General features: G+C 38.7%; 2 protein-coding genes across 2 annotated transcripts in view; both read left to right on the top strand.

Moving 5' to 3' along the window:
• The first annotated feature begins 466 nt into the window (after window positions 1-466).
• Window positions 467-9,865, top strand: LOC112518425 (transcription elongation factor SPT6 homolog). The gene is made up of 14 exons (XM_025126108.1): window positions 467-1,048; window positions 2,782-2,881; window positions 2,960-3,044; window positions 3,140-3,293; window positions 3,381-3,507; window positions 3,585-3,852; window positions 3,936-4,142; window positions 4,235-4,360; window positions 4,444-4,827; window positions 4,902-5,012; window positions 5,409-6,164; window positions 6,397-6,538; window positions 6,615-7,786; window positions 8,651-9,865. The coding sequence occupies exons 1-14, from the start codon at window positions 865-867 to the stop codon at window positions 8,882-8,884; spliced, it is 4,050 nt and encodes a 1,349-aa protein (XP_024981876.1). The 5' UTR covers window positions 467-864; the 3' UTR covers window positions 8,885-9,865.
• Window positions 9,866-10,121: 256 nt separating this feature from the next.
• The window catches only part of LOC112517747 (loricrin-like), a 2,910-nt gene continuing 972 nt past the window's right edge, over window positions 10,122-12,059 (top strand). Inside the window, exons 1-2 of the mRNA XM_025125122.1 lie at window positions 10,122-10,521; window positions 11,035-12,008. Coding sequence (XP_024980890.1) covers window positions 10,122-10,521; window positions 11,035-12,008 — 1,374 coding nt within the window. The remainder of the gene's footprint in view (window positions 10,522-11,034; window positions 12,009-12,059) is intronic.

Raw genomic sequence — 12,059 nt, 5'->3', positions numbered from 1 at the left:
TGTAGTTTTTAAAAAACGATAATATTTTTGTTTTTTAGTAAAATATAAATTTGATTTAGAAGTATAATTGTTTATAAAGATAATAATTAAATATTCTGTTAGAACACAATAATTATCTTAATTATATTTTAGATATTTTATATTTTAAATGAAATATTTATCCTGTATTTAATTATGTTTGTTTGCAGTTATATACACAAATTCAAATATTGAGCTATAATAAGTTGTACTTATATACAATTTATTTGTAATCTTGAATTTTAAGTATTATGCATCAATAAACAGTACTTGAATTTACTTATGTACCATTTCTTGCGGTTTTTGCAAAGCAGGGACCAATTTCATAGTTTTGTACAAACTATAGGGACCAAAGTTGTAGTTTACTCCTTTTTAAATTCAGAAATCAGTGTGGTCTTTCAAAACCTTCTATTTTCCTTTGGAGTTGTATAGGGTTTGCACGAGTTCGGAGTTTCCACCTTTTGAAAATGTTGATGACTGAGGTGCATACAAGCTCATGGCGATGGTTTGTTTGAGGGTTTGGGTTCTATTGTTCTAATGGTTGTTTGAGTAGCGACAATGTCTGAAGGATTTTGGTTTCATAGCAATGTACGATCAAGTTCAGGGTAGTAGCACACGAAATCATCATTCATGGTAATCTGGACATTGTGATTGCATAAAACAACGCACTCATTCCTACCACTTTCGTATGATCTTCTTTCCCTTCCAGTAGAAACCCCCTTCTGTGAAGCGACTAGAAGTTGTTTCCTAGCGTTTGTGAGCTTAGGGTTTTGTCGAAAGACGTCATTTCCCGCGGATTGTTAGGGTTTTTGCTTTTGCACGTCTGGTTTTTCACACAATCGCATAATGGCCAGAAAATCCAGGAAGTCAAAACAAGAAGGTGACTTTACTCTGATTTTGATTTGCATTTACCGAGTATTTTTCTTTCATTTTGCTCTCTACTTATCTATATTTATATTTGTATACATCGATGGGATAGAAGTTGAAGTCGACGAGATGGTAGAGCCTGAATACGTTGATGAAGACGATGGTATGTATTTGCATGATTGTGGGTATTTTCTTTATTATATATTCTCGGTGCTGATTTTCTGAATTAACTTGTACTCGATGTTTATTCAGTTTAACTTGTTTTTGGTGGAGCATTACTTGCTATCTCTAGGTCTTTTGCACTACTTGTATGCATGCCAATTTAAAGTGTGTCATCTTGTTTCCTTTGTGTTTTTTAGGCATTATGTGACCTTGGTTTTCGATTTCATTTTATTTTTCAACATTGTTTATGATAGCATCTATTGAGCATGTGTCATATGCTGGGTGTTTTCTAATGCTTCATTCCTGATCTTTCATCTGCAATGTAGATGTAGGCTTATTTGTCAAGGAAGGAAGTTCATTCTTATTTCTCTTGGTAATTTATGGTTATGATTAGTTGAGAAAAAAATTACATTCAGGTTGCATGGAAGCAATGTCTTCTAAAAATGCTAGGCGGTTGTCTGAGCATTGATGAGTTCAGGGATTTAAGCAAATCATAAAGCTGGATGCATTAACCGAGCAAGATTTAATGTATAGAAATGCATTAAATAAGTTATCTAATTACCAAGCACCACACAAAATTCAATATTAAATATCCTGGCTAAATATTTTTAGTTTTTGCTGAAAAATGTTTTAAAGGTAGCAAACATTCTGTAGTTAACTGGTTATTGTATGAGTTTCTAGCAAATATAACTGTGAACTTGGAACAGGCGTAAACCATAAAAAACGAAAACAACTGCTTTTTGTTTGAGTTTTCTTGGTATTTTTCCCTTTCCAAACGCATCAGTCTTATCTGGTACAGGTAATCAATTTAATTCTGCCTAGTCCCGCTTGCTGCATAATTTTTCTGAACACTTTTTTGCTTGATTAGCGAGAAATCAAGGTGGTTCATTTTCTGCCTCTGCTTAGGCATTTAATCCCCTTTATAGAACACTAAATGGAAGCCTTTCCCACCGTCCATCTCGTTGAATAAATAATGCTGAGCTTCATCATCACGTGAGACCAGTGTTCTTTACACTTATAGTTGGGTTATATTGTTAGGTCATACCTGTTGAGTGACCCCTAAAAGTGCCATCTCCTGGAGTTCTTTTTTGCAGCCTGAATGTCCTGTTTTTGATAGTATGGATCCTACTAGAACTCAGAGTTGAACAAGTGCTTTAGAAATGTTCTTGCTAGAATAATTCTTCTTCGTTAGATATAAATCTGGGAGGGGCTAGGGAGATAAAGCTTCAAGTCAATTAGTTTCTGTCATGCAATAAGAACTCGAGAAAAGGTGGTTCGTGGGAATGGAGGGAACTGGCTGGAAGGCTCTTTTATCTCCCTCATGGTAGATTTCGCAGATGTAGAAGTTGGTTGGAGATCTGAGAAAAGTTTTGATGGTATACATTCATATGAGAGTCTATAGCTGGTGGGCTTGTATTGCATATTTAAGGTCATTTGGGTTTAAGTTTGTAGTCTTGTCTTTACACAGATGACTTTTTTGTTAATCAATCTCTAATGTTTTCATTATGAACTTGTTGTACCATGTTAAGCTAAATTCTTTTGGCTAATAGCTGATGGGTTTGTATGGAAACCATTAATCATGTGGGTTAGGTTTTATGATGATGCCTGTATAATATTTCTCCAGGTGTCTTCATCTCTCATGTTTTTATTGAAATATATGTTGCATTTTTCTGTCTTATAATCTATTCAAATTCAGTTTGAGGTTCTAATATGATTTTTTCTTGTCTTGACCAGATGAGTTCGAGAAAGACGGTTTCATAGTGGATGATCTTGATGAAGAAGAGGACCTGGCAGATGGTGATGATGGGAAACAAAAGAAGAGAAGGAAGAAGAGGTAAATTCTGTTTGTGATCTACTGTTAATTGTTGATGCATTACTGCCCTTTTAACTTCTGCTTTTGCCTATTTTAAAGAGAATCAAACAAGAATTATCTTCTTGATGAAGATGAGTATGAGCTCCTTGAAGATAACTTCCCTGGCTTTTCTCGCCCAAAACTTGTATATCTCTTGATCCAATTTGTAATTCAAGTCATATTTCAACATTTGTTTTCCTTCCTAACTAGGTTATGAGTTTTTGCCTTTTAATTTGTTAGGGAAGTGAAAATTATAAGCGGCTGAAGAAAGCAAGGATGGATGCTGATGAAGGACCATCAATGTTTTTTGATGAGGAAGAATATGACAGAAGGGGAAGGGCTAGGCGAACGGCAGAGGAGAAGCTAAAGCGAACTATATTTGGGGATGATGATGGTAGGTTTTAAAAACCAGAGCTTATCATTGGTCGCAATGAAATTGATTGCTTTATTAGGATAATTGGAAATTCTCAACATCTTCTAGGTTCATTTCTAGAGGATAGTGCTGATGAGCAGCTGCTGAACGAGGACAAGTTGCTTGGTGAAGAAGATGAAATGGCTGACTTCATTGTTGATGAAGTTGAAACAGATGAACATGGTGGTCCATTGAGGTGTGGGTTTTGTACCTTAATAGTTGTGGATGTTTTCTCTTTGTTGTTTCCCTGTTGATGTTTTGTGTGCAATGCAGGAAGGCTAAGGTAGACAAGAAAAAATCCAGGCAGGCACCAGGAGTTTCCTCATCCTCGATGCAGGGTGCTAATGACATATTTGGTGATCTTGATGATCTTTTGATAAAATACAAGTTAGAACCAGCAAATGTTAGCAGATATGATGAAGCCACTAAATTGAAGGAAAAGAAGCTTGAAGATGAATTTGAACCAATCATTCTTTCAGATAAGTACATGACCAAGAAGGATGACCATATTAGGAAGATAGATATTCCAGAAAGAATTCAGGTTGCAATGCTAATGTATTTTTTGTTACTTTCCCATGGTGCTCGTTTGGTTTAGTTGATCATAGTCCCAAGTTTTTGTTGTAGATATCTGAAGAAAGCACAGGTCCTCGGCCAACAGATGATACGAGTATACACAGGGAGAGTGACTGGATTCTTAATCAACTTAGAATGGGCATGGTACCTTGGCTTGTCAAAGGAGGTAGTAGAACAACTGAAGAAGGGAATGAGTTGTCGATACTTAAGGATGATGTTAAGAGGTTTTTGGAGCTCATCCATGTTGAAAAATTAGATGTAAGTCTTCATCTCATCTTTATTGTCAACTGTAAGTTTCTACTTCTCTTTTCTGTGGGGAAATGTGAAATTTGTATTTACCCTTGTATCAGGTACCATTTATTGCTATGTATAGGAAGGAGGAGTGCAATAGCTTGTTTAAGGATCAAGAATTACATGAAGGTGACGAGGAGAGTCAACATACTTCTGACCAAAAACCCATTTTGAGGTGGCACAAGGTAATTGACAATAAGTGAAGATTTGTTATCATTCGTAAATGAATGGACAGACAAGGTTTATAAGAGGTGGGATATTCGTGCAGGTACTTTGGACTATCTTGGAGTTGGACAGAAAGTGGTTATTATTTCAAAAACGGAAAAGTGCTCTACAGTTATACTACAATAAGCGATTTGAAGAAGAACAAAGCATATATGATGAGACACGCCTTCATTTGGATCAGAAATTTTTTGAGTCGATTACCAAGTCTCTCAAAGTAGCTGAGACAGAAAGGGAAATTGACGACGTTGACTCAAAATTTAACCTTCACTTCCCGCCAGGTGAGGTGGTCGTGGAGAAAGGGGAATTTAAGAGGCCAACAAGAAAATCACAATATGGCATTTGCAGTGAAGCTGAACTGCGGGAAGTTGCTAGCAAGTTTGGGTATAATTCGGAGGAATTTGGATTACGGATTTCTCTTGAACAAATGGTAAGCAGAGTACTTTTCCATGCCATTTTCATAAATGAATGGAATATTGGATTCTAATGCACCAGTTTATGCAGAGAATGGATGAACTAGAGGATGCTAAGGAAACGCCAGAAGAGGTAGCATCAAGGTTTACATGTGCAAAGTTCGAGAATCCACAGGCTGTGCTTAAAGGTGCTAGACACATGGTATGGTAGCTATTTACCTTTTGTTTATTTGCTTACTGTGTTCTATTTTCTACTTTCTTTGTTCTCATGTTACTCCCTCCGTTCCAGAGTAAATGTCCACATTTCAATCTAAGTTTGTCCCTTAAGAAGTGTACTTTCAAAAAACGATAGTTATAATTTACTAAACTTTCAACTCTTCCCTTAATTATGACATACAAATATTTAAGAGTTGATGAGATGGAAAGAGAGAGAGAATGTTTGCCTCTATCACTAGGGGTAAAATTGCCATTCAGTTGATTAAAGTGTAATGATACTGTGTTTTGTTAATCGTGGACATTTTGGGATGTAGGGAATATATCACTTGGTTGTGATTGTATGCTTAATTTGGCTTGCACATGTTCAATTTCTTATTTTTAGGCTGCTGTTGAGATTAGCTGTGAGCCATTTGTCAGGAAACATGTTCGTAGAATCTTTATGGATAATGCAACATTATCAACAAGTCCCACTGCTGAGGGAAATGTGGACATAGATTCACGTCATCAATTTGCAGGGATCAAGTGGTTGAGGGACAAACCTCTGACAAAATTCGAGGATGCACAGTGGCTTCTTATTCAAAAAGCTGAGGAGGAGAAGCTTATTGAAGTTTCTATTAAGCTTCCTACGCCTATCCATGATCAGTTGATTAATGATGCTCGTGACTTCTACCTTAGTGGTGGGGTGAGTAAATCCTCTCAATTGTGGAATGAACAACGGAAGCAGATACTGAAAGATGCTTTTGATGATTTTCTTATACCTTCTATGGAGAAGGAGGCAAGAGCCTTGTTGATAAGTAGAGCAAAAAGTTGGTTATTAATGGAATATGGAAGAGTATTATGGAACAAAGTCTGTGTGGCACCTTATCAGAAGAAGGGACTTGCACCTAGAGTTCTGGCATGCTGTTGGGGACCTGGAAGGCCTGCAACCACCTTTGTCATGTTGGATTCTTTTGGCGAAGTTCTTGATGTGTTATATGCTGGTAGCCTAAGTGTACGTGGTCAAAGTGTCAATGACCAGCAACGCAAGAAAAATGATCAACAACGCATTGTGAAATTCATGGCAGATCACCTACCTGATGTTGTCGTTCTGGGAGCTGTGAATGTGCCTTGTAGCCGGCTGAAGGAGGATATATATGAGGTGACTTGTTTTATTTAAAACATTTTAGCTTTCATAGTTTAAGGAATGACTTGGCTATTTACTAAGATTTTCTGTGGTGGTTAATACATCAGTAGGTTTTTTGAGTTACTTCTGAGTTCTGATCTAGTTGCTTCTAGTTCTTTTTTTATGTTGTTTGTTTCTTTTTTGGCATGTAATTCAAGCTACCAAGATGACACATTGTTCATTTATATCATTCTGTTAATATTGTCAGATAATTTGCAAGATGGTAGAAGACAACTCTAGAGATGTTGGCCACAATATGGATGGCGTAAGTGTTGTATACGGTGATGAGTCTCTACCACGCTTGTATGAAAATTCTCATATATCATCCGAGCAGCTTCAGTCTCGATCTGGCAAGTAACTTGCATGTTAATCTTGAATGGAATCTTCTCATTTCATATCTAACTTTGAATGGTTAAATTTTTTCAGGCATTGTTAAGCGTGCTGTTTCCCTTGGACGTTATCTTCAAAATCCACTAGCAATGGCTGCAACTCTTTGCGGGTCAGGGAAAGAGATATTATCGTGGAAACTTAGCCCTTTACAGAGCTTTATTACTTCTGATGAGAAGTATGGCATGGTTGAACAAGTCATGGTAGATGTCACCAACCAAGTGGGGCTTGATGTAAATTTGGCTGTAAACCATGAATGGTTGTTTGCTCCTCTACAGTTCATTTCTGGGCTTGGACCCATGAAGGCTGCTTCTTTACAGAGATCTTTAGTGAGAGCTGGTTGTATATACAGTAGGAAGGACTTGTTGAACCATGGTCTTGGCAGAAGGGTCTTCATAAATGCTGTTGGTTTCTTACGTGTTCGGGGAAGTGGGAATGCCACTAGTAGTAGTCAATTTATTGATTTATTAGATGATACAAGAATCCACCCAGAATCATATAGTCTTGCACAGGAGTTAGCTAAAGATATTTATCGTGCAGATGCCCAAGATGATGTAAACGATGATGATGATGATATGCTCGAGACAGCAATAGAGCATGTGAGAGAAAATCCTAACCTGTTGAAGAGTCTTGAGGTTGATGCATATGCCAAATCTAAAAAACGGGAAACTAAGAAAGACACCCTCAGTCTTATAAAACAGGAGTTGATACATGGTTTCCAGGACTGGCGACGGGAATATGTGGAACCGAGCCAGGATGAAGAGTTCTGTATGATTTCTGGGGAGACAGAGAATAGCCTTGCGGAAGGAAGAACTGTGCGGGTTACTATTCGCAGAGTACTACCTCAGAGGGCAATATGTAATCTTGAATCAGGGTTGAGTGGTATGCTCAACAAGGAAGACTATAGTGATGATTGTAAGGATGATGATTTGACCGAGAGGTTGAAGGAAGGTGATATTTTGACTTGCAAAATCAAATCGATTGCAAAAGATAGGTACCAGGTTTTCCTTAGCTGTAGGGAAAATGACATGAAGAGTGATTGGACCGAGAATAGTCAAGCCATGGATCCCTACTATCATGAAGTTCGTGACACTTCTGTGAGTGTGAAGGAAAAGCCTTGTAAGGTGAAGGAGCTAGCAAAGAAGCTTTTCAAGCCGAGGATGATTGTTCATCCTCGCTTCAAGAATGTTACAATAGACGAAGCCTTAGAGGTTAGTGTATCCAAATTTTGACTCCTAATCTTTTTCGGTGTCTTTGCTTTTTTTTTTTATCAATTGAGGCTTATGCTGTTTGATATGTCTATGACTGGATGATGGGTTTAAAGTGCAAATAGGCTGGGCCCTGACATTTTGGAGGCCTGTATGAAAATTTAAATGTGGCCCATTAATTTTTTTTTATTTCAAATATCTAATATATTAAATTCTTAATTGCTAAATTTAAAAATAAGTTCTCAAGGTTTAAAACATATGTGAGAGCATAAAACAATTATAAACAGGATTCAAATAAAAAACAAACTGACCATTAAAATAGAATCAAATGGGCCCAATAAAAATAAAACCCTAAATCAAAAAAATTGAAAATTAAAAGTACACTGATGGTAGTGGTTTTGATATAATAACCATAACACTCAACCTATTTACCAAGCCCATTACTTTGCAATTGATGCACGCTAATGTGTTTTTTTGTTTTTGAATTCTAATTTTATGATTTATAGAACATAAAAAAAGTTGCCAGAGGCCTTCAGCATCGGAGGCCCGTGCGGCACATTACTTGCACACCCCCAGGGCCATCCCTGAATCATTATGCCATATTATGTAGGTATTGCCATTAAGTTTTGATATAAAATTTTGAGAATTAAACAGAAGGCAGTCGACTAGTGTAAATCATTCATATTTATTCCTCAGAAATTGTAGTGTGGGAGATTGGAGACAAGGAATAGATGGTAGGCAGAGAGAGTAGCACAGGAAACACAGATAGTTGAGACACTTGTTAGATTGTTAATTTAATTACTATTGCTACTGCAACTGTATCATTATTAATACCTTTTGATGTTCTTTAATTTACTTATTTCACAGTTGCTCTCTGAAAAAGAACTTGGTGAGAGTATCCTCCGTCCCAGCTCTCGTGGACCCTCATATTTAACCTTGACGCTCAAAGTTTACAATGGGGTGTACGCTCACAAGGACATTCTAGAAGGTGGAAAAGATCATACAGACATTACAAGCTTGCTTCATCTCGGGAAGACACTCAAAATAGGAGAGGATGTATTTACAGATCTTGATGAGGTCAGTTTATCATTAAGAATATGACATGATAACATGCTACATCATTTTTGGAATTGGATTAATCGACGCCAACACTAGTAAGCTTTTATTCCGTTATGGTTTGAGTGGGTTAAAATGAAACCCAACAGAGTGCAGCCACCTTGTGTAACAACATATCTTTGAACATGGTTAGCTTCGATAGGGTGTCATTGTTGTTTTTGGTTTGAAATCTCATGGTGCTAGTATGGGACAATCCACTTTGACTCCTTTTTTTAGTTTACAACACTTCTGTATTTGGAATAAGGGAGGAACGAAAGAAGAAAGGTGCATTCAACAGCTCATGAGTCTTTATTTGCTCATCATTGTCTGTATGCAATTTTCATGGTCTTACGAGCTTTACCGAGCTTTTCTTGGTTGATATTTTTTGTGAGATTTTGATGTGTTTCAAGATATTTGGTCCAACTCCCTGTACTGGTGATCTGTCTTAGGACTCTGCAGACTATGTTTCTTTCTTTTGGATGTATTTTGTTTGTCTGTTCAGTTTCAGACGCTTATTTTTCTACAACGATGACTGAGTATCGAGAATTGAGTTGTTAGTTTCAGATAATTTATCCCTCTCTTTTGATGTCATATTTCTATTCAATTATGATCAACTGCTATTGCTATCTTAACACAAGCACAATTCAGTATATCACCTGCCTATATTTCTACATGTACATCATGTTGAATGATCAATTTCAATGCATTTGCTAATTGAGTGCTAGTAGAGTGATTGTGTATACTACTTAAGGATCTAACCCTGTTACATGAGTTCTAGTAGAGTGATTGTCCCCGAATTCCATGTCTCACCAATTACTCTAAGACACGATTATTTTTTTGATATGAATTTATTTAATCCATCTTTTCGTTCTCCCTGAATAAATGGATGGTGTGGATTTACGTGATTGGTGGACGGAATTTGGGGACAATAGATTTTTGTTCCACCGACAAACCTCCCCAAATAGGAATCCCCCTTTTATTTTTAAATGGCAGTATCCTATCTCCATATAGGAATCCCTCTTTTATTTAGGGGGAGGGGGATCGGGGTTTAGGGAGGTTCAAGGGCGGGTGAAGGTGAGAGTACAAGAAATAAATGGGCCGTTTATAGTGTTCCATCTTATATAGATTAGTTGGGTCATATGTCGGATGACTATCTGTTTGTTGCAATCTGAAAATAGTTATTAGTGGTGCTTAATTCCTGTCGTTACTCTGTAATGATAATTTGCAACCAAATTGTTTAATAATGCAGGTAACTTCTCGATATGTCGATCCCTTGGTAGCTAATCTGAAGAAAATGCTAGGTTACAGAATGTTTAAGCAAGGGACCAAAGCGGAAGTGGATGATATCTTGAGGAAAGAAAAATTGGAGCACCCTTCGAGGATTGTTTATTCTTTTGGTATATCTCATGAACATCCAGGTGCATTCATTCTAACATACATACGGACTTCGAATGCACATCACGAGTATATTGGGCTGTATCCAAAAGGGTTTAGATTCCGGAAGACGATGTTTGAGGAAATTGATCGACTTGTACTATATTTCAAAAAACACATTGATGATCCCCGTGAATCAATGCGCTCGGCTACAACTGGTGGTTGGGGTGGCTCTAACACCAATGAAAGTGGCGGCAGGGGTAGAGCTGGTAATTTGGACAACTGTCTCACATCCTTCTCTTTACTGCACGAACTCTACGTCGTTGAATTGTTACTACTGTCTTTTAGTTTTTGGCAAGGCAAACTAGCTTATAAGTTACTAGTTGGCTAATGAACTGACCGTTAGCTGATAAGCGAGTCACGTTAGCAAACTAGCTTGTAAGCTAGAATACAATGTAAGAAGACCTAAAAGGAAATGTTTCTTTTTGTCATTTATATAAAATATAAGGGGCATAACTGGAAAAAGGTGAAAAAAAACCTCTTTTAAGTTTTTTGAAATGCTATCTGAAAAAGCTAGCTTATGGCTTTACCAAACTGGACTTTTTCAATAAACTAAATAAATATGCTAGCTTATAGCTGTCAAACATGACCTTTTAACTGTTTACGTCTCTAGTTGGGGATTTGAAGACAGGTAGTATTCAGGCAAGTGAGTTATTTAGGTCTTTGAATTCTGTTCATTTTCTAACATCTTTTTCTCCCTGTATTTTTTTCACGGTTTGCAGGTAGAGGTGATTATGGGAACAATGACAATCAAGATGATAACGGTGGCCGTGGCCGTGGTCGTGGTCGCGGCCGGGGGAGAGGAAGAGGACGGGGGCGAGGGTCATATGACAACAGAGGAAATGACTCTGATAATGAAAAGCAGGATTCAGGTTATGGAGGTCAAAAGTGGGGTTCTAAGGATGACAATGATGCTTCCGCTGGTGGTTGGAGTGGTGGTGGCGGCAGTTGGGGTGGTGGTGCAAGTGGCGGCAGCGGTGATGGCAGTTGGGGTGGTGGTGCAAGTGGCGGTAGCGGTGGTGGCAGTTGGAGTGGTGGTGCAAGTGGCGGTGGTGGTGGCAGTTGGGGGGAGAAGAATAATGGTGCTTCTGGTTCAGGTGATGCAAACAAGGACGCAGATAGTAGTGGGTGGGGTGGCAGCAAGAAAAGTTCTCAAGCAGGAGGAGGTGGTGGATGGTCTGGTGGTGCAAGTGGCGGAGGTGATGGTGGTGCAAGTGGCGGAGGCGATGGTGGTTGGGGGCAGAAGAATACTACTGGTTCAGGTGATGCCAACCATGCTATTGGGTGGGGTGGCAGCAAGAAAAGTACTGAAGCAGAAGCAATTGGTGGATGGTCTGGTGGTGGTGCAAGTGGTGGTGGCAGTTGGGGCCAGAAGAATAGCGATGGTGGTGATGCAAGTGGCGGCGGAGGTGGCAGTTGGGGACAGAAGAATAGTGGTGGTGGTGCAAGTGGCGGTGGAGGTGGCAGTTGGGGCCAGAAGAATAGTGGTGATGGTGGTGGTGGCAGTTGGGGACAGAAGAATAGCGATGGTGGTGGTGCAAGTGGCGGTGGAGGTGGCAGTTGGGGACAGAAAAGTAACGATGGTGGTGGTGCAAGTGGTGGTGGTGGTGCAAGTGGTGGTGGTGGCAGTTGGGGCCAGAAGAATAGTGCTGGTGGTGGTGGCAGTTGGGGCCAGAAGAACAGCGATGGTGGTGGTGCAAGTAGTGGTGGTGGCAGTTGGGGCCAGAAGAACAGCGATGGTGGTGGT

This window comes from Cynara cardunculus, assembly GCF_001531365.2.
Source record: "Cynara cardunculus var. scolymus isolate 2C chromosome LG 9, CcrdV1, whole genome shotgun sequence".
Taxonomy (NCBI): Eukaryota; Viridiplantae; Streptophyta; class Magnoliopsida; order Asterales; family Asteraceae; genus Cynara; species Cynara cardunculus.
This window is presented reverse-complemented; position numbering and strand designations above follow the sequence as displayed.

Excerpts from the sequence above, each read along its gene's own strand:
- LOC112518425 (XM_025126108.1), top strand. The coding sequence starts at position 865 with ATGGCCAGAAAATCCAGGAAGTCAAAACAAGAAGGTGACTTTACTCTG. Across the intron at positions 2,882-2,959 it reads AAGAAGAGAAGGAAGAAGAG|AGAATCAAACAAGAATTATC; the intron begins GTAAATTCTGTT and ends CCTATTTTAAAG. Across the intron at positions 4,828-4,901 it reads GGATTTCTCTTGAACAAATG|AGAATGGATGAACTAGAGGA; the intron begins GTAAGCAGAGTA and ends CAGTTTATGCAG.